This window comes from Dipteris shenzhenensis, chromosome 2 (genome assembly GCF_047967505.1).
Source record: "Dipteris shenzhenensis isolate YYH24624 ecotype China chromosome 2, Dip_SZ_1.0, whole genome shotgun sequence".
Lineage (NCBI taxonomy): Eukaryota > Viridiplantae > Streptophyta > Polypodiopsida > Gleicheniales > Dipteridaceae > Dipteris > Dipteris shenzhenensis.
This window is the reverse complement of record NC_141597.1, coordinates 64166497-64187804: the sequence shown is the minus strand read 5'-3', so window position 1 is coordinate 64187804 and position 21308 is coordinate 64166497. Positions and strand designations below refer to the sequence as shown.

Here is a 21308-nt window from a genome sequence, read left to right as displayed (position 1 = left end):
TTGATTTAAAAATGCAGGAATTTCATTGAAGATCTTGCGCTTTAAACTTCCATAATCAAACTTCTCCAACAATGTATTGGGTATCTACCTTCTGAACTTTATAAGATCACACTCACTTGAAACATTCGGACACAAAGTAGAGCTCTACCAAGAAAATGTCAACCATAAGATATAAATATTTAGAGTTGAAATCATAGTAAAACTCTCAGTAGCTTGTATAGGTTGAGAAAGATTGCAATGTTATGTGTGTCTGCTACAAAAAGTAAAAGTTTGAGACAAAGTCTGATGCAAAACAGATTAATCGACCTTATATCCTTTTGAAACTAGTTAAACTTATAACATCAGCGTACCTGTCTATTGAGAACTTAAAACATCAGCGTGCCTATGAACTGAAATTAAGTTGCATGAAATTCAAGATGACAGCTTTAGATGAATTTCTCCAAAAATATGAGTGAGAATCTCAGAGTCTGAACGTAATCCATTTGTAGGGAATACCAAAACTTTTGATGTTTCATGTGACTATTTCAAAGGAAATTACACGTTGAACATTTCCTCCTCCAAGCCAATGAACACAGCTTTTTCCTAAAATTGCAACATTAGAAGGCTGCACAGCACAGTGCTCATCTTGCTACAGCTTTTGCCTTCTCCTTCAATGCTTACAAACAATGTGGCCGCAATGATTATAGAAAGGGCCATGAAAGAGGGTTACGTTCCATTTAAAATGGCATAGTTTGAAACACTTCTGCTTCTCTGAAAACAGGGTATGGACATATAACTTAAATATCCACTAGTCTAAACTCTCGTATGAATCACATGGGCCCTATGCAAAGAGTTCAGTGAGTTCCTTTACGCCAACGTTTCTTGATGATTGGCCCTGTAATGTAGCATTCATACTGATAACTGGAAACTAGATAGTGGTCCCCTCACTATAAATCTCGTATGGACACATTACCGAAATGCCCTGTAGTGATCATATGGACCATATGCAAAGAGTTCATTGAGTTCCTTTTCTCCAACCTTTCCTGATGATTGGCCCTGCAATGCACTATTGATACCAATAGCTGGAAACTAGATAGTGGTCCCATCAATATAGATCTGTTGAAAACGAAAAGGTAGCAAAAACTATAACATGTATTATTAGAACAACTATTAAGAACTTATCAAGCTTTGGAAACACTAGCAACCCCATTTCCATCTGGCCGTTCAAAACCTGCTTGCCCACTAGAAATGGAGTGACTATTCACCCTAACAGGAGCTAATACACTATTCTTTGAATGCTTTCCCACGAGCTCTTGATCTAGAAACACGACGACTACTGTGATGTCATCATGGAAGTGGCGCCTGACCCCTCTTTCAATCTTTTTCAAATCTGTATACCGCATTTCTCGCTTCTTGGCTGCCTCTTGGAGAGCAGCTTTTACCAACCGTCTTGCTATTCCCTGCATTTATTCAAAGTCAAAATTACTTGAAACCTTCAAAAGGTAAGGCTGAACATGGAAAACTTAGTCCTACAATATGAAATGGGAATCATATCTATGGACTTCGTTATATAGCTTCCTAAGGACAAGACATAATGCTATGCTTGTTGTAATTGCAAACTAACAAAAGAGCTCACTTTATTCCTATCAACACTACAGATACCTCCTCAGACATTGCTCAGACCTTTATAAAGCATACCTTCAGAAACCTTCAAAAGGTAAGGCTGAACATGGAAAACTTAGTCCTTCAATATGAAATGGGAATCATATCTATGGACTTCGTTATATAGCTTCCTAAGGACAAGACATAATGCTATGCGTGTTGTAATTGCAAACTAACAAAAGTAGCTCACTTTATTCCTATCAACACTACAGATACCTCCTCAGACATTGCTCAGACCTTTATAAAGCATACCTTCAGACTTCATGGGCTACCAAAGAAAACAAGTTTAGACCATGATTGTAAATTACATCAAAATTCTGGCAGGCCTTATTTGATGCTACATGGACCAAGCTATACTTAAGTACGGCCTAAAATCCTCCAACCGATGGTCGAACAGAAAAAGTGAACAAATCCTAGAGGATCTGTTCGGGATGTAAGCACAATTATATTAGTCGCCCTACCAGAAGCACTAAACTTCTCTAAATGCAATTGAAATGTTCCCAAACTAGCATCAGAAACAAAAGCAAGACGCATGTGGTCTTCAAAAAGACTCAACTATAGACTATGCTGTGCATCGCCTAGGACTACACGTTACTACTGAAAGTCATAAGCTCTTATACTTAGTAGACAATTGTAGGAATCTAGTCTAAATCATCACATAAAAGCAAAGCATGTGCTGGAGATAGCTATACGCTCACACATGCACACATTTAAGTAGTGTGGCACACATGCACATTCATACAAAGATAGTCGTACAGAGTTTCCATCAGCAGATTTGAGATAAAGGGAGACTTAGGTATGATGAAGGTATCATAGGTGTGGACTATAGGAAAAGCTTGCTCCTTCTCCCATCGATTCCACCCGCCATACTCTCCCCGTCCTTCCCCTACTCGTCGCCTTCCCCTTCACTTCCCCCCGCCTCTTTCCCTGCCCCTATCCTCGGCTTTTGACCTCTCCAAGCTGCCCTGTTTGCTGGTTCCCAGCCCTTCTGGCTGTTCGAAGTGCCCTCAGCACTGTTCGTGCCCCGCAGCTCCACCTTTGGTTCCCCACCAGGTCACACTGGTCATTGGATCCCCCCATCACAGATTCGCACCAGTTTGTGAAGGCGTCCTGGAGCTGGGTCTGTTCGCACCTCTTCCAAGGAGTCGGCCTGCAGGTCGCGGCTGTTTTTGGTGCCCAGGGACTGCTTTCTTGGGGGGCTCTCAAGTTTGCTGTCCCGAGCTTTCTCTACAGCCCAGTCAGCACTTTGACCTGTGGTGGGCTCTCTTGAGCCTGGCTGCCCCTTCTTGGCACCTTCCCCTTTGCAGCTGATGGGTTCTAGCTTGAGAGGCGCTCTTAAGATCTTGTTTGCCAGCCGCCTCTCTAGTCTTTGGAGTAGTCTTTTTGCCCAATCTGGTGGCTGGCCTTTCCACTTTTCTCCTTACTTTTTCCCCTCTTTTCGAGCCCCCATTCCCTCTTTGCAGTGTTGTGTTTATTGCCTTGCCTCCACGAATAAGTTTCTTATCACCACTTGGTCTGGCCAGAGGGGCTCTCATGGCAGCACCTTCGACTCCCCTTACCATTAAGGTCATCCTCTCTCCAGCAAACAAGCAATAGGTGAAGCAAGCCGTTCAATCACTCCAAGACAAAGCAGTGATAGGCAAGATTTTGGGTCTCACTCCTACGATGAGCCATGTGTGCGATTGGATCTAGGCAAGCTTAGCATAGAAGGTGACCACATCCAAAATGTCACCATCTATGGGAGAGTGTCTTCCTCCTCCACTTGAGCTCCCCCAACACCACGCAGGCCCTTGTGGAGCAGAGTCCCCTTTTCCTAGGCCAACACCTTGTGTACTTCATCCCTTGGTACCATGGTTTCACTATAGATGACATGGATTCGACTCATCACGTCCCCTGCTTCCCGAGGCTCCCGTATTGACCTATCCTCCTTCTCGACGGAAAAGAGCTCAAGTAGCGCATCCAAATCTCGGGGCTTCCAAGGCAATGCCTACGGTGCAGGCAAATGGGACACTTGGCACATGACTACCGGAGGGGCTCAAACACGGCTCTTTCTCAGTCCCACCAGGAGCAGAGAGCACACAGCGAGTAGCCAGACAGCGAGTGGAGCCCAAGTGTAGCACATCTCCACCAGCACCAGCACTTGTTTCTACAGTCACAGAGATGATCTCCACCCAAGTCAGTTCAGCCAAGAAGGAGATGGCTATCATGGCCAGCAACAGAATCAATGAAGTAGACCTTGACACAGAAGCAGGAAGCTATAGCACATAACAGGAAAATACTATGCTTTGGAGGGCTATCAGAGGATTGCATCAGCTGCCTCAATGATGAAGACGGGTACACGCAAGTGGAAAAATTCACGTCTCAAGGAATACCACAAGTTGATTGGGATGAAAATGATATTAACTGTATCACTCAGATAAATACACACACACAAGTGTATTTCAAGAGGGTAGGAAGGGTCTAGATTCCCCAACAAAAAAAAAAGCTGAAGGGTACAAGGGTATGGAAATCTGAAGAGTTAACTGCAACTCAGCTCAAACAAAGGAATATTGAACTCACTAAAGTGAAGGATGCATGCAAAGCTGGAAAATGGGCGAGAGATATGTATACATAGCTTTAGACAACTAGTAGAGTGTGAGGTATACCAAGAAAGAGAGTTTGGTAAATCGTATTTGTCCATTTGAGTTAAACTTGGTCTATAAAAGAGGAAATCCCTTACCCTTAACGAGTCAAAGAATCGATGCCTTGGTTATCACTATAGGGTTGGGCAACCTACAAGCCACACGAGCCATCTGACTACCCCCTAGCCTCACATGTCTACCCCTCTTAGAATTCTAGTTTTCAATACATTTTCAAGGGTACTAGGTTATAGAGCACTCAGGAGCATAATAAGTACATTTTAACAACCTCTCAAAGTATCATGAAAAGACAAGGACACTGGCATTAATTGGAGAGTTCAAATCTAAATCCAAAGACCCTCAGTCTTACACTAATGTAATGAAGGCCATTTTATGATAGAACCTGATTTTAGATGTGTGCTATAATAACCTCAAGATGAGATGCCATGTGCACTCCTGTAAGTAATTTTGACATTTTGTTTTTTGTCCCATAGGCCCGTGAGGCCTCCCGTAGTCTCTATCTATATATATATATATATATATATATATATATATATATATATATATATATATGAAAGAAAAGATTGATCATATCAAGGATACAATCCCCCAGATTGAGTGAGACTCAGAAGACATGTCTTATGTCCTCCAAAAGGGGCATAGTTTTGACCAACAAGATGGCAAGGAGCAAGGTTCTTAAACAAACTAACAAGCTGAGAGGCACCAGGACATGGATCTCAGAGGAACTCACCCCGACTCAGCTCAAAGCAAGAACTGCAGAGTTGTCTAAAGTGAAGGAATCTCAGAAGGAAGGAAATTGGGCTGTTTACAGAGACGGGCAAGTGTTCATCAACAAAGACTTCGAATCTAGACCGAAAAAGTATTAAACTGATGTAAATGCAGGCTGATTTTCTTTATAGTATATCATAGCTAGACTATAATAGTTTCGGACTCCGGAAATCCTATATCCACTCCCAGAGTTTGCACTCCCCGACTCTCAAACACTCAGAGATGAAGTACTTTTTTCTGGTGTGTACTTTTAGGCTCATGAGGCTACCTGCAGACGCTAATCTCTCTCTCTCTCTCTCTCTCTCATATCACACACATAACAACACAAAAGCACATATACAAGACTACTCACACAAACGGAGACACCCTACACAAATCAGTGTTGAAATCATGTTTTAGGGGCTATCTTATAGAAAAACAAAAAGCACCTACTTGACGAGGATGGTTGTGCACAATCTCAACAGCCTCATCATTGCTCAAATGTTCCCATAGGCCATCAGAAGCAAAAATCAAAAATCGATCATGAGGTTGAAGTTTCTGCACAATTATAGTAGGCTCAGCTGTAAGTACAGGCCGTGGGAGAGGCTCCGATAGACGAAACCGTGCAAAAAGAGGCTCCCTATTAAACTCTTGCTTCTTCAAGTAGAAATCGCCAATGGATCTAGAAACCTGCATATCATACACCCACAAGCTTATATTACTATATTTTTCCTGAGGTCATTGATCTCAAAAGATTGATTTTGCTACCAATTGGAACGTGTGTAGCATGTATTAGTTCTAATCCACAAAACCTAAAGAAAAAATATATACCTTTGTAAGACTAGAATAAGTCCAATCATACAAATTTAGATTTTTTGTTGTTTTAAAGATAAAAAATACACAGAAAATAAAAGGGAAAAAACCTAAAGAAAAAACCCTTGATTCGTATTGTCTTTATTTGTAACCTCCCCTTATTATACCTAAAAGGAAATTTTCTTGATAATCTACTCTTCTTTCAGACAGCCGGACCACCAAGATCCAACCACACATATCTTGCTTTCACCGTACCTATTAAGCACCAACTCAACAACCCTATCAGACCTATGCCTAGATCATTTCCACCATGACCTCAATGGCCTTTATAGCTACACACTCTCCTTGCAACATGACCTTCCTTAATTTTAAGGAAAACGCTGCCTCGCGGACAATTAGACAGAGACAATGCCATTCCGTCACTCGTATCCAAACACCCTTAGTAGCCGCGTCACGCACAAATGTTGGGCTGTAAAGAGAAGGATTGCTCCAGCGATGCAAGCTTGTTCAATAGAGCGCCCAAAAATTTTCTCTTTTATGAACTAGGATAGACTAACAATGTTTGATTCGCCTCAAATACAAGGCTCAAATTCCCAAGCTTGAAAAGAGTTAGATTTAGCTTCTTTCAAACAATACTAAAAAATTGCTGCAATTCTTAGAGAAACGTCATCTTAACCCATCAACAACCTAGACATATAGACCGAGCATGATTGCACAGTCTGTGATGTCCCCAAACAGCCAGCCCAAATCTCTCCATGGTTCCCAACTCATCAGCCTCTACTTTTGATGCAACATGTGATACTAAAGATTCATAATGGCAAGAGACTAGATATTTGTAATGAGAAGGCCCAAGATCACGAAGGGTTCCCAATGAAGTATATCATGACTGGCTAGGAGACTTTAACTTCCATTCACACATATATATCATGATGTGCACGTCACAACAGTTATTTCTGGGAAAACCAGCAGCCTGCAGACATTTAAAAGCAGGAAAATAGCACGTAGTTAGGAAAATAGCAAGTAATCCATATGTCAGGAAAAAGAGATTATTTCATAGGGTCCATCTTTGTTTCAACCACCCTTCTGATGCAGAAGGTTTGCAAACTACAACGTTTGCACCATGGAAACGTTTGCTTGAAACTATGGCTGGGACTCGATATATTGCCACGTTTGAATATAGCCTTGAGGCTCCATCCACTCTGCTCGCCTATCATGAGGTAAAACAGGTCCTCATGCAGCTCCATACATACAGGATCTGGCTAGCACCCTATGAGCTTTCGATAACACTCAAACTTCTACAGAGATTACTGCCTGCAAATCTCAAAGGAGGGGTTTACTGATCCCCCAGGCCATACTCAGATCCATCTTCCACATGCATTATGGATCTCGATTGGGCAGTTCCAAATATCTTCTCATCAGCTATGTACTGAGACAAGATGGCAGAGGGCATAGAGGGCATTCCACATGAAGACGGATCTCCACATTATGTGATATGATGCTGCATGCACAAGGTTGAAACAGAGGAGCACTTTGCATTTAGATGCCCAGTATATTATGAGATCCGTAGATGGCACAACTGTCCATATAGTGGTTGAACTTTGGGCCAATAGGATGTATTTTTGCCCACCTTGAGCAGCAGCGTGTGGCAAGTTTCCTCCTCATGATTCAACAACATAGAAACTGGCTCCTGCAAGTGCAGAGGAGAGCCCAAGAGGGCCCGTTAGAGCCCAGTTAGAGGACAATCACGGATTTCTTTTTCGGTGACTTAAGCCAAGGGCAGCAAGGGACACAACGGAGTAGAGACCCAGAGAGTAAAACTCGATAGACTCACCCCTAGCTGGACCCTTACATGAGGACCACAAACATCTCTTCTTTACGCTTTGACTTGGGGGGACAGACCACTAGATTGAAAGTAGTGTCAGATGATGAGCAACCTGCCGAAGACTAACACACAGAGGAGAGAGGGGTCTAGACTGACTGATCATGTTGAGCTCAACAGTGTTCCGTTACTGATTTCCTTGCTATATGGCAGCAGCCCTCACAAGATCCAGAGCCATTGCTGGCTAAGATCATCTTGTCTATCCTCAGTTGACCGGTGAAGCTGGTACCATAGGCAGCATACACAAGCCCCATCACTCAGAGGGCTGACTAATCGGACGACCGGTGGCAAGGAAGCCTCTCTACTTTTGTCCTTTGCATTTGGTTACTCTCCAACAGCAATAACGCGGTGTATTGACCACAAAATCCTCAACCCCAAAGAGTGGGGGATATGAAGATAGACTTGGATGGAGCTCGCAGCCTGTGGCTACCTCTAACTTAGCTGACCCTAAGCTTGGAGATGGAGCTGGCAGTGAAGTACTGCCAGAGAATAGATTCATTGATGGGGATGAGAGTCTCATCAGACCTCGTCCATACGTGCTGCATGATGACAATGGGGGGGGAGCTCTCCATTTCCCCAAGCTTGAGTGGACCAAGGATACCTTTTCGTCTGCAAACTTTCCTCCCCTGCCAACTCAGAAGACCAGTGGGGACCATGGCCACAGATTCAGCAGAGAAAGTGACAGAAACGCCAGAGAAAGTGACGGTAGAAGACCCAAACGTCTGGAAAGAACACTCCCACCCAATCGAGGTTAAAGATCACAGGTCCTCTTACAAGAGGAAATTACAAGAGTTTAAGGGAGATCTTTTCACTCCCCCCCTTTTCTCGGAACATCGCACTCCCAGCTCAAACGGGAGGGATCACTGGAGAACCCCCCAGGAACGGGTGGAGGACGACCTGTTGCCTTTGTGCCTCAAATCAATATTGCATGCAATTTAATTAAAAGACTGCCCGTAGTTCTACCATGGAGGAAGTTATCTAAATATCTGAACTAGAACTAGAGCAAATGCTTTTCAAATGACAGAGAACCGAGATGAAAATTTGACACAAAGATTCACACACAAAAAATCACTTCAATTCACCAACAACTAGAGTGCATCCCTACTGGGCTTGTTGCTCATTAGAAAGCATCATAGATAGCCACAAAGGCACACACCACACACTGCTACCACCTCGAATGACGACCTGCTCCAAACTTAAATCAGCTCGTAAGCCGACTGATGAAAACCGCTTCTCTTCGTGGTCGCCAGCACGGAAACCTCCTATCCTTGACTATTTAGAGAAGCCAAGAGTCATGTGCCCTCCCTAGAACCATGCAGGTCGGCTCTCATCATCGCCCTGGAGAGTGCTGAAACGAGGGCGGGTCATTGCCGCCTCCTTCTACGTAGTTCAATGCATGAGGCCATGTGGATAGACATGCCTAATCACACCACTACACTAACCTCATGAGGATAACCCAACAATCCCCCCTCAGCCAAAATGAGGAAGAAGACGATACTGTATAAAAACATTCTCCTACAAGTGCTCACAAAGAAAGACTATGCTCACAAAGAGCCAACACCCAATGCTCACAAAGAGCTCTACATCAAACACCAACTGCTCACAAAGAGCCAAACGAGACTGCTCACAAAGAGCATGATTAAAAAGCATAATCCTGATCACTGAGATGATTAACCTCAGCCAACATGGTGACATCACTCATGCCTTGATCTTCTACTACCACTACTTTATCATTGGTCAGTTTCAGCTGTTCATCACGTTGCTTCGTACAGCAATACTTTTCCACATGCCCTTCCTTGCCACAATAGTTACACTTTCATGTATCTCATGTTGATTTCTTCTTCTAATCACTGGTTGCATACACCTTATTATCAAACCATGTGAGGCTATTTCGTTTCTCCTCACTCAGGAGCATCCCCATGCACAAAAGAACAAAATGCACGAAACCATTTGCGAACAGAAGGTGACGGAGAACAAAGGAAGACAAGCTCTCAGAACCGGCCCCGTCAAAAGAGAAAACGACTATGGAGCCTCGCAAGGAAGCAGAGACGACGCCGAGCGAGCCACAAGAACCGCAAGCAGTCCTTCTACGAAAGGTGATCAAGTCAAGGAAAAAGAGGGTGGTGTGTCGTCCATCCCCTTCCAACCTTACCGGAGGGCGAAGTCCTGCAGCAAAATTAAAAAGTAACAAACAAGAGAGGCAAGATGTCTCCCCCAGTCACGTAGGAGCGCCGAACAGCAGACCATGTCATCTCAGCCAGAAGTGGGCGGATCAAGCATCCCAACCAGCATGGAGCCCAGTCATCTCAGTTTGCATGAGAAACTCATAAGGAGAGCGCGGACTATCAAGAGGAAGAAGCACCACTTGAAAACTTACACCTAGAGTCAATAGACTGATTGTCCACTCACACACTCATCAGCTTCCTGCCTGGTCCTAGACCCCTTGTTGCTTTTCTTGAAAACTGGATTAGAACAAACTGGGAGAGGAGAGGAATGGTAGTCACCAATGTTAGGTTCTTGAGGAAAGGTTTTTATTTTTCCCTCTTTGAACAAAGATGGCATATGATGCACTGCATGAGGCTCTTTGAACAATCAGAAACCAACCACTTTATTTGGAGTACTGGTCTGAGGATTTCAACCCAGATAGGCTCACATCAAAACCTCTATCCCTGTTTGGGTTAAACTACCAGATTTACCTTTCTCCCGTGTCCCTCAAGCTACAAATCTGTCTAGAAGTCTAGGGAGGTTGTAGGGATAGAAAAAGAGCATTTCATTAATCCTAGAGGCAACCCACAAGTCTGTGTCAAACTGAATGTGACTGAAGATTTGCATGATACTCTGGTGATAGTCACCAAGAATGGTGAGGTTTATAAGGAACAACCCCTGGTTTGTAAGAATCTCCCTAATTCCTGATTTCTCTATGGGATTTCCTCACGCTGTGAAAAATTGCCCCCTCAAAAAGACTAAAGCTCGACCTGCCAAAGAAGAAGCTGCTCCTCCTCATGCCCCTCCCAAGTCCAGATGGACTATCAAAAACAACAAGGAGCAAGTTGGCTCTCGTCAAAGCAATCTTGCCAAACCTCCCTTGCCTCAGCAACCAGTCATTCCTCCTCCCAAGGCTATTGATACTAAAAATGCCTTTAATGCCCTTATAGATCAGGAAACTGAACAGCGGATTCAGGAACAAGAGATTGAAGAGGAAGATGTTAAGCTAGGATGGTCTCAAGAGTTTGAGAAAGAAATAAACCAGAGGGATAGTATTATGAGTGACAGTGATGCAGATGATTCTGAAGAGGAACTCCCCCCACACGGTGTGACAGTTGAGAGGGACTTCACCCTGAAAGGTAAAGCTCAAGCTACCCTTCAGAACAAGAGAAGAATTTATCAGGTTAAGAGCCAAAGTGCCCCCCAAAGAGCCCCACCCCCAAGGCAAAAAAGGGGAAAACAAAATGGTAAGTTTTCTCACCTTAAATGTGTGTGGTCTTACTGACCCTATGAGAGGTCAGGAACTTACCAGTTGGTTGAGAGCAATTGCTTGCTCCTCTACTTTTCTTGCCCTTCAAGAAGTTAAGGTTACTGACAAGATCCTTGAACAAAGGTTAAGGTTGGTTGACAGGAGAAGAGTCTGGTACTACACTAGGCATGAGAATGGCAGAGGTGGTGCAGCTCTAAGAGTACTTTGCCATTTCAATGAAGGTCTTGCAGACAGTCAAATTGATAGAGAAGGAAGATGGGTTGCTTTATCATGCATGATTAAAAACATTTCTTTTACAGTTGCCTCTGTTTATGCCCCCACTGGTTCACAGTCAAGAAGATGCACTTGAGATGGTTTAAATTATTTGGGGCTGAACACTGTCTTACTAGAAGACTTTAACATGGTAGAACTTCCTGAGGACAGACGGTTAAAGAAGGGAGGGTCTGAACTTAATGCCTGGGAAGAGCTCAAAGAAAATTTATAACTGATTGACTCAGGCACGAGTGGAACTTTTACTTGGAGCAACAGGGAATTTAGGAGGGAAGCAAGATTAGACAGAATTTATGTCTCCCAGAGTCTATTTAGACAGACTATTGCCTTCAAATCTACAGTTTTGTCCTCTTTAGCTGTTTCTAATCACAAACTTGTGTTGACAACACTTGACTTTGGCAAAGGGACTAAAATCCCATCCTGGTTTAAGGCTGATCCCAAACTCTTTAATTTACAGACTGTTCAACAAGACATATGCCTAGATGAATCCATGAACATTCCCAAACTCATCCTCCAAAAACACAACATAGTGCAGTTTCGATCTCACGATAGTCATTCATAAGATTGAAAACCATGAACTCCATCACGCATAGCAAGGACTAGCTACTATGACATCACCAAAGTTTGGATACGTGCCTTTTCCTTGGAAACCCCTGCTGCAAAGGCTTGGCAACTATCTACCCAAAGAATTTTAAAAAGAAGCCAGAAGAACAGAGAAATTATTCGTGCTAGAAGGATGGACAGGCTCAAAAAAGATTAGAAGAGCTAGAACAACAGGCCAAAGCTCAAGATACACAAGCCAAGTGAGATTGTTAGAAAAAAAGAGGGAAATAAGAAGACAAAAGCATATAAAAATCAATGAATCCAAGGTATATTTTAGAGACTGGTGGGCAGGAAAGAAAAATAGACCCACCAGAGAATTTAAACTCATTAGAAAAAAAAAGGCTCAAGAGGAAATCCCCTTACTCAACATAGGAAATGGTCTACTAGTCTCCTCAAATGAAGAAAACTTAGACTTCATTAGGCAACACTTTCAGGGCTTACTAGGCACAACAACTGGGGTCAATGAGGATATTACAGATGCACCGAGACACTGCAGCCATGCTAGAAAGACTACTATTCCAGATTTTGATAGAGTGCAGCTTGACAAGGATGTTACACTCCAGGAACTGAAGGAAGCAGTCTACTCCATGGTAGATGGTAAGACACCTGGTGAGGATGGATTATCCTGTGAATTTTACAAATGCTCCCGGGAAACTGTAGGCCCTTGCCTTCTGAAAGTTTGGAATGCAAGCATGGCCTTGGAGCAGCTTCCCTTTCATTTAAATGGTGGAGTTATTAAGCTCATCCCTAAGGAGGGAGATAAAGAATTATAGACCTCTCACAGTGCTAAATTGTAGCTACAAGATTCTAGCCAAGGCTTTAGCATTGGGACTCAGAATGGACAAATGGATACGGCCGGAACAGAAAGGTTTTATCAAAGGCATACATCTTCTTGAAGCTATCATCACCACCTGGAAAGGATGTGAATATGCTAGGAAAACACACCAAGATATATGCTTTCTCAAGGTTGATTTTGACAAGGCTTATGACAAACTGAGCTAGGACTTTTTACTCCAATCTTTGTAGGACATGGGACTTGGTAATCAGTTCATATCTTTGTCAAGATCATATCTTTGTCAAGATTCTCCTTTCTAATGCCTTTGTCAGAATTTGTGTCAATGGGGAAATGACCCAACCCTTCTTGCTAAAGAGATCTATTAGACAGGGCTTGCCTCTTGCTCCCTTACTTTTTGTAATTTCAGCTGATGCCTTGGGATGGTTACTGCAAGAGCAGATAGATGAGTGATCACTCAGAGGCATTTAACTTCCTAATGGTCTCTAATTGGTTAACCAACACTTTGCAGATGACGCCAACCTCGCACTAAGAAATAAACCTCAAGATGTAACTACTTCAATGCCTGGACACTTTCTATATGGCCTGGGTCTATGATAAATCACTCCAAGACAAGCTATGCAATCCTGACAGATAAGGAGCAGATCACTTTGGAACAGCTAGGTTGCAAAAAGATTCCCCAAGGTAAGGTCTACAAACTTCTACGGATCCCATGGGATTTGAGATCTCCATGAAGGACAGATGGGACTGGTTCCTAAACAAATTTAGGGGCAAACTTGACAAGTGGAGAGGCTTCCAAGCCAATCTAGCAAGGAGAAGGGTTGTTCTTAATCATTGCATATACCCTATCTCCATTTTTTACCTATCCTGCTGGTGCCCATCCAAGACTGGACTTAAGAAATTCATCAGGCTTTGTAGATCTTTCCTCTGGGGAGGCACTGACACAAAAGAAGAATTGCTAAAGTGAAGTGGTCCTTTTGCACAAGACCAAAGAAAGAGGGGGGACTAGGAGTCGTTGACATTCAACAGGCAGCTTTCAAACTAATCTCCTCATGGGTAATTAAAGCAGTTTTGCATCCTGAGGCAGAGTGCGCTAGCGCCTCCTCTTGAGAAATTTCAAATTTGTCAGACCTATAAGGGTTCCTAAATGGAAGAACTATCCCAGACTCTCTGCCTTATGCAAGCAGCAAACCTGAGCCTTGTCAGACAAAGGGCAATCAACTTTGGAGATCACTTTGGCATGCCTTTGAACAAATCAAATGTCAGATAGTATTTTCTAGTAAAGAGGCATTCATGGGCATTGATTCTATTTGGGTCTCAGTTTTTTTCAAGCAGCCCCCCCTTAATGATACAGATTTTGTCAAACCTTGGGTTCTCTCTAAGAAAGGGTTACAGACTTGGGGACAGCTCGGGCAAATACTGAAATCTAGGTGGAAAACCTGGCCTGAAATTAGAAGGGAATTCAGATTATCAAATCTGGATTAGGTTTTGGTTATTCTTTTGTGGCAGCAAAAAGTTACTTGGAAAGGAGGAGATCTCACTTGCAAATTAGGCGGACCAAAGACTTGCAGAGAATAGAATTCGTCCTGGGATCTTGGAAATGAGAGTGGAAGCACTGGCACTCTTCTGCCCAAAAAAAGGAAGCACTGGCACTCTAAGACTAGCGCTCGAGACTGGCAAGTGCGGCATAGCCCCTACTAAAACGGGCTTGCATAGCTGTCTCATCATGAAGGTTGGGCCACAAAAGACGTGTATAGGACGCAACAATCTCTATTGGCAACCCATCAAAAGTAAATTGCTCTCTATGCATGACTGCCCAAAACGTGTTAAAGATCATAACCTTGGTTTAACCAAGGTTGACCTTCAAACCATGTGTTTCACCAAACTTCTAAAACTGCATCTAGATGTCTCTAAAACCCTTCGTTGAAGAGGAGAGTAAAACCACATCGTCCTTGTAGAGAAAAATCTTCACCAAGGATCTAGCTAAAGATGAGCCCATGCCGCCTATGTATCGATGAATGTCTCAAGCTTATGGAGGCCGAACAAGATTGGTGACCAAGGGCAATCCTATTTGATCCCAATCGTGCTCATGACCTCCTCAGTCCATTCAGCCCGTCGACCAAACTCTGTTGATACGCTCTCATAAAGTGTCAAAACTCCTCAATCTCCTAACCGTATCCTAGATCCTATAGGCGTCTGATGAGGTGGACCTGTGGCACTATGTCAAAAGCCCCGAAATCCACACAATAGGAAAGCTCTGCCAATCCAAAGAGATCTAAGTCCCTCACAATTTGCAAATTTGCTAACATGCGTGTCAAATACCAAGGCATAAATCTTGGACATGACAACCCAATCCTGATGGTCTTGTATATTTCCAGGCTCATAGGATCCCTTGCCTTATGGATCGAGACGATGGTATTAAGAGTCCAAGTGTGGGGAAAACTGATGCAGGCCATTCTTTGCCAAGATTGGGACTAGGATACGTAGCCCATATGCAATGTATTCAATACATAGTCCCTTATGATCTTTGGCTCAGCCATTATGTAACTTCAAGGCTAAGTCTCTGATTTCACCGGCGGGTGAACATTGCACAAGGGGCAAGGCGAGGTAGCATGAGAGATTCAGCGACGGCTGGAGAGAGAAGAAGCCATCGCTCAAGAAACTTCCGCTAAAAGTATTTAGAGTTGCTACTAAATAGGATGTTTAATAATTCCTCTTTGTTTTAGTAGATGAAGGCCTACTTCTTTCAACAAACCACAAATCGATGCTCGCATATCGTTCCCATCGCGCTCAAAAGATTGTGCTTTGTTTTGAATCTAACTTGGCAGAGTAATTACTTATACTCAACATCGTACTAGCTATTGTAGGGGACTCAACAGATGGATGGAGCGTGTGGTGTAGAGAAAGTATGGAGAGCGGTAGCATAAAGGAAGCGAGTCATCAAAGAAACTTGATCCTCTAGACAGGGGATGTCCTCAAGGTCTACGAGTAGGATAAAGAGGCAGACAGCATACTCAAGGAATTTGTCAAAGTCTATGTAGTTGTATGTGGCGTATGTGGAAGGTGTCGTGTGTTGTGAGTGATCAGGGATGGATAGGTTTAAGAAAAGACGAGTATGATTGGCTCCGGAAGGTGGCTAGGAAATGGAGAAGTCAATGATGTGTGAGGCGAAGGCAGGGGATCCCATGAGAGAGTCAACTACACTGGAGCATCCCCCGCGTGGGAAACACGTGAATCCACCTAAGCAAGGCCATCAGTCCAAACCCTTATAAATGATGACGTCATGTGTACGATACAGCCCATTCGTAGATACTCGGGATATCTTTGCCGTCATCTAGATTAATATAACATACCAAAATAGAAATCATCCTAAATGTCACTCAGCCGTCCTTGACGAGCAGCAGTCCTCGTGCTGAAGTTCTTCTCCACGGCTCAAAAATCCATGAGGTCAAGGTATAGGACTGCGTGTGGCAAGGTCTCACCCTCCTCGCGGAGATCCATTGGCAAAATGTGACGTCCCATGTGAAAATTAGCACATCAAAATGAAAAGATCCTATCAAGAGATCCATCAAATCCGCACCCAAAGAAACTTGGCATGTGTGTCACGCTTCTCGATTGAGATAATCCCGATGAGAGATTATCTATATAAAACCACCACTCCTCCAATCCATAAACTACACCTATCTCTCTCTTCTCCTCATGGTATAACAATTCCCGTGTGTACCCACAAACATAAGAGCAAAGGATGTCTCTGTATAGAAAACGATCTCTCGCCCTGTGTAGGATGTAAGAAAATAATACGTCTGTGCTCAACAGATAACAAGATCTCGTACGCAAGAGAGAAAACAAGATGGTATGGAGAATCAAAAATTTGATTACTGTAGAACTGATACAATAGATGGCGCTGCCTCCCAACCGTGCGCTCTGGTGAAAGAAGCTTCGATGGCGTGCTGGAAACAGTAGAAGATGGAGGCTGGACGCTAAGGAATCAGGGTTGTTGTAGCCAGTGATGAAATGGGCTTCACGGGCTTGCTCTCATAAAGTCACCAGTCGTAGTCGGTTAGGCTCAATTGGGTGGCCAACCCAGTCTGCCCAAAGCGGTCGACTGGGGATCGGTCCCGAAATAAGCCACCGACCATACGATAGAACCGGTGCGCAGAACAGAGCAACAAACCTACGGTTGCCGTTCGGCCCAAAGCCATCCGAGATCATCTGAGGCTCCAAACGGGCCCCGCAACCCGAGAGTGGGCTGCCCCGAAAAATGCTCCGTCTACCCTCAGTGCGGTCAGTCAAGGGATGCCTTCCCGCACTTGCATGTAGCCTAGTTGGCGGTGTGCCAACTCTATCTAAAGCCGTCCAGTCATCAGGCCACACATGGCCCCCATCTGATGTCCAAACCAGGACCTACCGGATAACCGAGCTTCTCCTCATATGGAAGGCTTACAAGTAGAGTTAGCTGGTTCCCGCGTAGTTACACGAGAGTGGAGCATTGATATCTAACACCCCCCCTCAATGTCCACCCGCAAGTAAACTTACTTTTTTCGCCCAATGCCAAGTCGATGAAGATGCCTCTCCAGCAAGCCTCTTCCAAGAGCCTTCGTGAAGATGTCCGCAGCGTTCTCTGTAGTCGGACAATACTCCAAGTCGACCTCTCCATCCATGATGAGCTCGCGTACAAAGTGATATTGAATCTCAATGTGTTTTGTGCGAGCGTGGAACACCGGGTTCATTGCAATCGCCATGCAACTCTGATTGTCACATGATAACTACGTAGGCTTGTTCTGCACTGCACCCATGTCTCCCAAAATCCTCCTCAACCACACTGCCTAGCAAGAAGCAAAGCATGCAGATTTGTACTCGGCCTCGATAGAAGAAAGAGCAACTGTGGGTTGCTTCTTGCTGACCCATGACACAACTCCAAATCCAAGTGAGAAACAGTACCCTGTCCCTAATCTCCTCCTATCCACGTCTCCTGCCCAATCCGAGTCACAGAATCCGGTCAAGATGTTGCCCTTAGTATAGGTGATGCCATAATCAAGTGTGTCTTTGATGTATTTCAGCACCCGCATCCCTGCCCTCCAATGGTTCTCCTGGGGCTTATTGGAAAACCTGCTTAGTACACCAGTCGCAAAACTGATGTCCGGTCGTGTGTTGCACAGGTAGATCAAGCTGCCCACAAGCCTTCTGTACTTCGCTTCGTCCACCAGTGGTGATGAATCCTCATTTGAGAGCTTCGCGTCAACCTCCATAGAGGTACCAACTGTCTTGCACTCAGCCATGCCATATGCCTTCAGTATCTCTCCAGCATACTTCAGCTGTAAAATGAAGATCTGTTTCGGCTCCTGCCATTTCAATCCCCAAACAGAAATGCATCAGTTCGAGGTCTGTCATTTCAAACTCTCTTCCTAGCAAATGCTTCGTCTACGAGATCTTCTCTTCATGGTTCCCTGTTATGACAAGGTCGTCCACATAAAGGACCACGATTATACACCTGTCTCCTTCTCTGAAGATATACAAGTTTGCATTTGATGGGCTCCTCCTGAACCCGTTTTGCAAAAAGTAGGCATCAATTCGCTGGTACCACGCTCGTGGGATCTGTTTCAGCCCGTAAAGTGCCTTCTTCAGTTTGCACACTTTACCTTCCACGTATACCTTCTCCTTGAGATCTCCATTCAGAAAGGCGGATTTCACATCCATCTGAAACACGGACCAACTTCCCTGGGCAGCTAAAGCCAAAACACTGCGAATTATGGTTAGTCGAGCTGTGGGAGCAAAAGTATCTTGATAATCAAAACCATGTACCTGTGCAAATCCTGCCGTCGGACTTGTACTTGATCTTGTACACCCACTTGGTTCCGATTACCTTGCGTTTTGGTGGTCGATCCACAAGGTCCCAAGTGTTGTTCTTCATTATGGAGCCATACTCCAACTGCATAGCCTCCATCCACCTATCATCGCCCTGTGCCTCTTCAAGACACTTGGGTTCATCAACACGGATCACTTCTGTCATCAAAGCATAGTTGACCAAGTATTCCTGCGTCCTTCTTTGCTCCTCTAATCTCTTGGGCCGGCGGTGTTCTGATAGTTCCTCCTCAATGGTTAGAGGTTCTCTGCCGTCCAAAAGCTGCTTTACCCACTTCGGGAATGGCCGTTGCCGTTGTGGTTCTGCAGACTCTTCTTCATCTTCTTTGTCTTGAATCCTCCCAAGCACCGTTGGGGGAGTTCGGTCTACTGTTGGTGGCGGTACTGTATGGATATCTTGGTCCTGGTTGTCTGGGAAGGAAGCATCCTCCTCCAATTGATGCGGCTGTTCTGAGAAGACCACATCGCAACTTACGATTACCTTCTTGGTAACAGGGTTATAGAGACGGTAACCCTTCGCCTCTTCATTGTAGCCCAAGAAAATACACTTCCGGCTCTTCGGTTCCCATTTGGTCCTGGTAGCATCAGGGACATGCACAAAACAGTCACATCCAAAAACTCTGAAATGTGCAGCTGAAGATTTCTTACCAGAAAAGGCTTGCAGTAGAGTCATCCCGTTCACAGCCTTCGTGTAGCTACGATTCAGGATGTAAACTGCAGTGTTACATGCTTCAGTCCAAAAAGTCTTTGGCAAATCTTTCCCTTTCATCATACTCCAGCCCATTTCACAGATGACGCGCATCTTGCGTTCTGCTACTCCATTTTGCTGTAATGTATGTGACAAGGGTTTCTGCCTCTTGATCCCATGACTTTTGCAGTAACTTTCGAATTCAATCGATGTGAACTCTCCACCTCTGTCTGATCTCAGCTTCTTCACCTTCCTCCCCGATTCTTTCTCGACCATTACATGCCATTCCTTGAACCTACTGAAAGCCTCGTCTTTCGTCTTCAAGAAGTATATCCATATCCTCCTATTGTAGTCGTCGATCAGCGTCATGAAATAGTAGGAACCACCCAAAGCTTCCGTCTCCATCTTTCCGCAGAGGTCCGTGTGAACGAGCTCTAGAGGAGCCTTTGCTCTGCTGGCCTCTTTAGGAAAGGGCTGCCGATGCTGCTTGCCCATCATGCAAGCTTTACATACATCGGGCAGATCTGAAATTTCTGGTAGGTCTGCAATCATTCCACTTTTATGCATCTCCTTCAAAGAACTAAGGTTTAGATGACCAAACCTCTCATGCCATAGCTTAGTGTTCTTCACATCCACTCGACCACTGAAAGCTGAGAGTTCGTAAATGTTGTTGCGCCGTGTACCTTTACCAACGACCTTTCCTTGAAGATCCAAGATATGTGCACCATTCTTATCGAATTGAACTTTGAGGTCCCGATCCATGATCGCAGAAACAGACAACAAGTTCCTCTTGATATCTGGCACATAAAGAACATCGGACAACTGTTTTACAACTCAATCTGACTTGACAGCAATCGTACCTTTTCCTTTTGCTGGACATTTTGCATCATTGCCGACTGCTACCATTATGTCATTCCCTACCGACTGTAGAGAGGTATACCAATCCTCCTGACTGGTCATGTGGCGCGATGCACCACTGTCAATAATCCAAGGTTCATCCGCAGGTACATGAACTGCCTCCGTGCAAATCTCCTCAATTGCTACGAGCAGCTCTATTGGTGCTGTCTGTGCGCTGTTGCTGGACTCTTTCTTTACTCCGTTCTTTTCATCTGCAATCTTCTTCGGATCCAACCATAAGGTACCATTACAATTCCAAACAGTGTCTCGACCATCTAGGTCTCATAGGCCCTATCCCCCTAGGCGGGGGTGCGACCGGATGTTTGCTTCAGCCCTGTCAAAAGATGCTCATCTCACAAACCATTGCCCTAACTTCCCCTCCTTGCAAGCAATATCTCGCTGCTGTAGGAGGGTGCATGTCTCCTCTATCTACAAGGTGTGAGATCCTCATCCATGTGAATCTGTGGATGGTCACAACGTCCTCTGCGGGGCAGAGGTCACGAAACTAGTGGCATCCGCAAACAGCTGAGGAAGTACTGCACGTGCGTGGGATCCCCGACTCTAATGTTGAGAGCCTTGCTAGCTCTACTAAAGAATGGTGGCTGAGACATAGCCTTTGTTGGAATGGTCACCTCCCCATCTGTAAGGCCGCATATGAGGAGAGCATTGGGGGGGGGGGGAACCTAGGCTAAAAAGATAAGGGAGGGGGCTGCCACATGGGCAGCACCTCACAGGGAAAGGACAGCACATCAGCCTCTCGAAGGCGCCTCAAGGGCTGCCTGTACGGGCTGGAATAGGCCCCGAATGATGGCGGACAGGTGGCACAACTGTACGTCTGCAGTACCGCTGCATGGCGGGGGTCTATGGGCAGGCATAAGGACTGCAAACAGGCCTGCAATAGGTGCAGGAATGGGCAAAGGCAGCAGCCCAAAAGGGGCTGCCAAAGGCCCTTATAAAGGGCTCGTTGGACCAGCCAACCAGGTCGGGCACTAAGCAGACTG

General features: G+C 44.7%; 1 protein-coding gene across 1 annotated transcript in view; it reads right to left on the bottom strand.

The window, feature by feature from the left end:
- Positions 1–414: 414 nt before the first annotated feature.
- The window catches only part of LOC147905165 (putative protein phosphatase 2C 46), a 36193-nt gene continuing 15299 nt past the window's right edge, over positions 415–21308 (bottom strand). Inside the window, exons 3-4 of the mRNA XM_087390764.1 lie at positions 5481–5717; positions 415–1439 (exon numbers count right to left, since the gene is read on the bottom strand). Of these exons, the coding sequence (XP_087246890.1) occupies positions 1161–1439; positions 5481–5717 (516 nt within the window). The 3' untranslated portion in view covers positions 415–1160. The remainder of the gene's footprint in view (positions 1440–5480; positions 5718–21308) is intronic.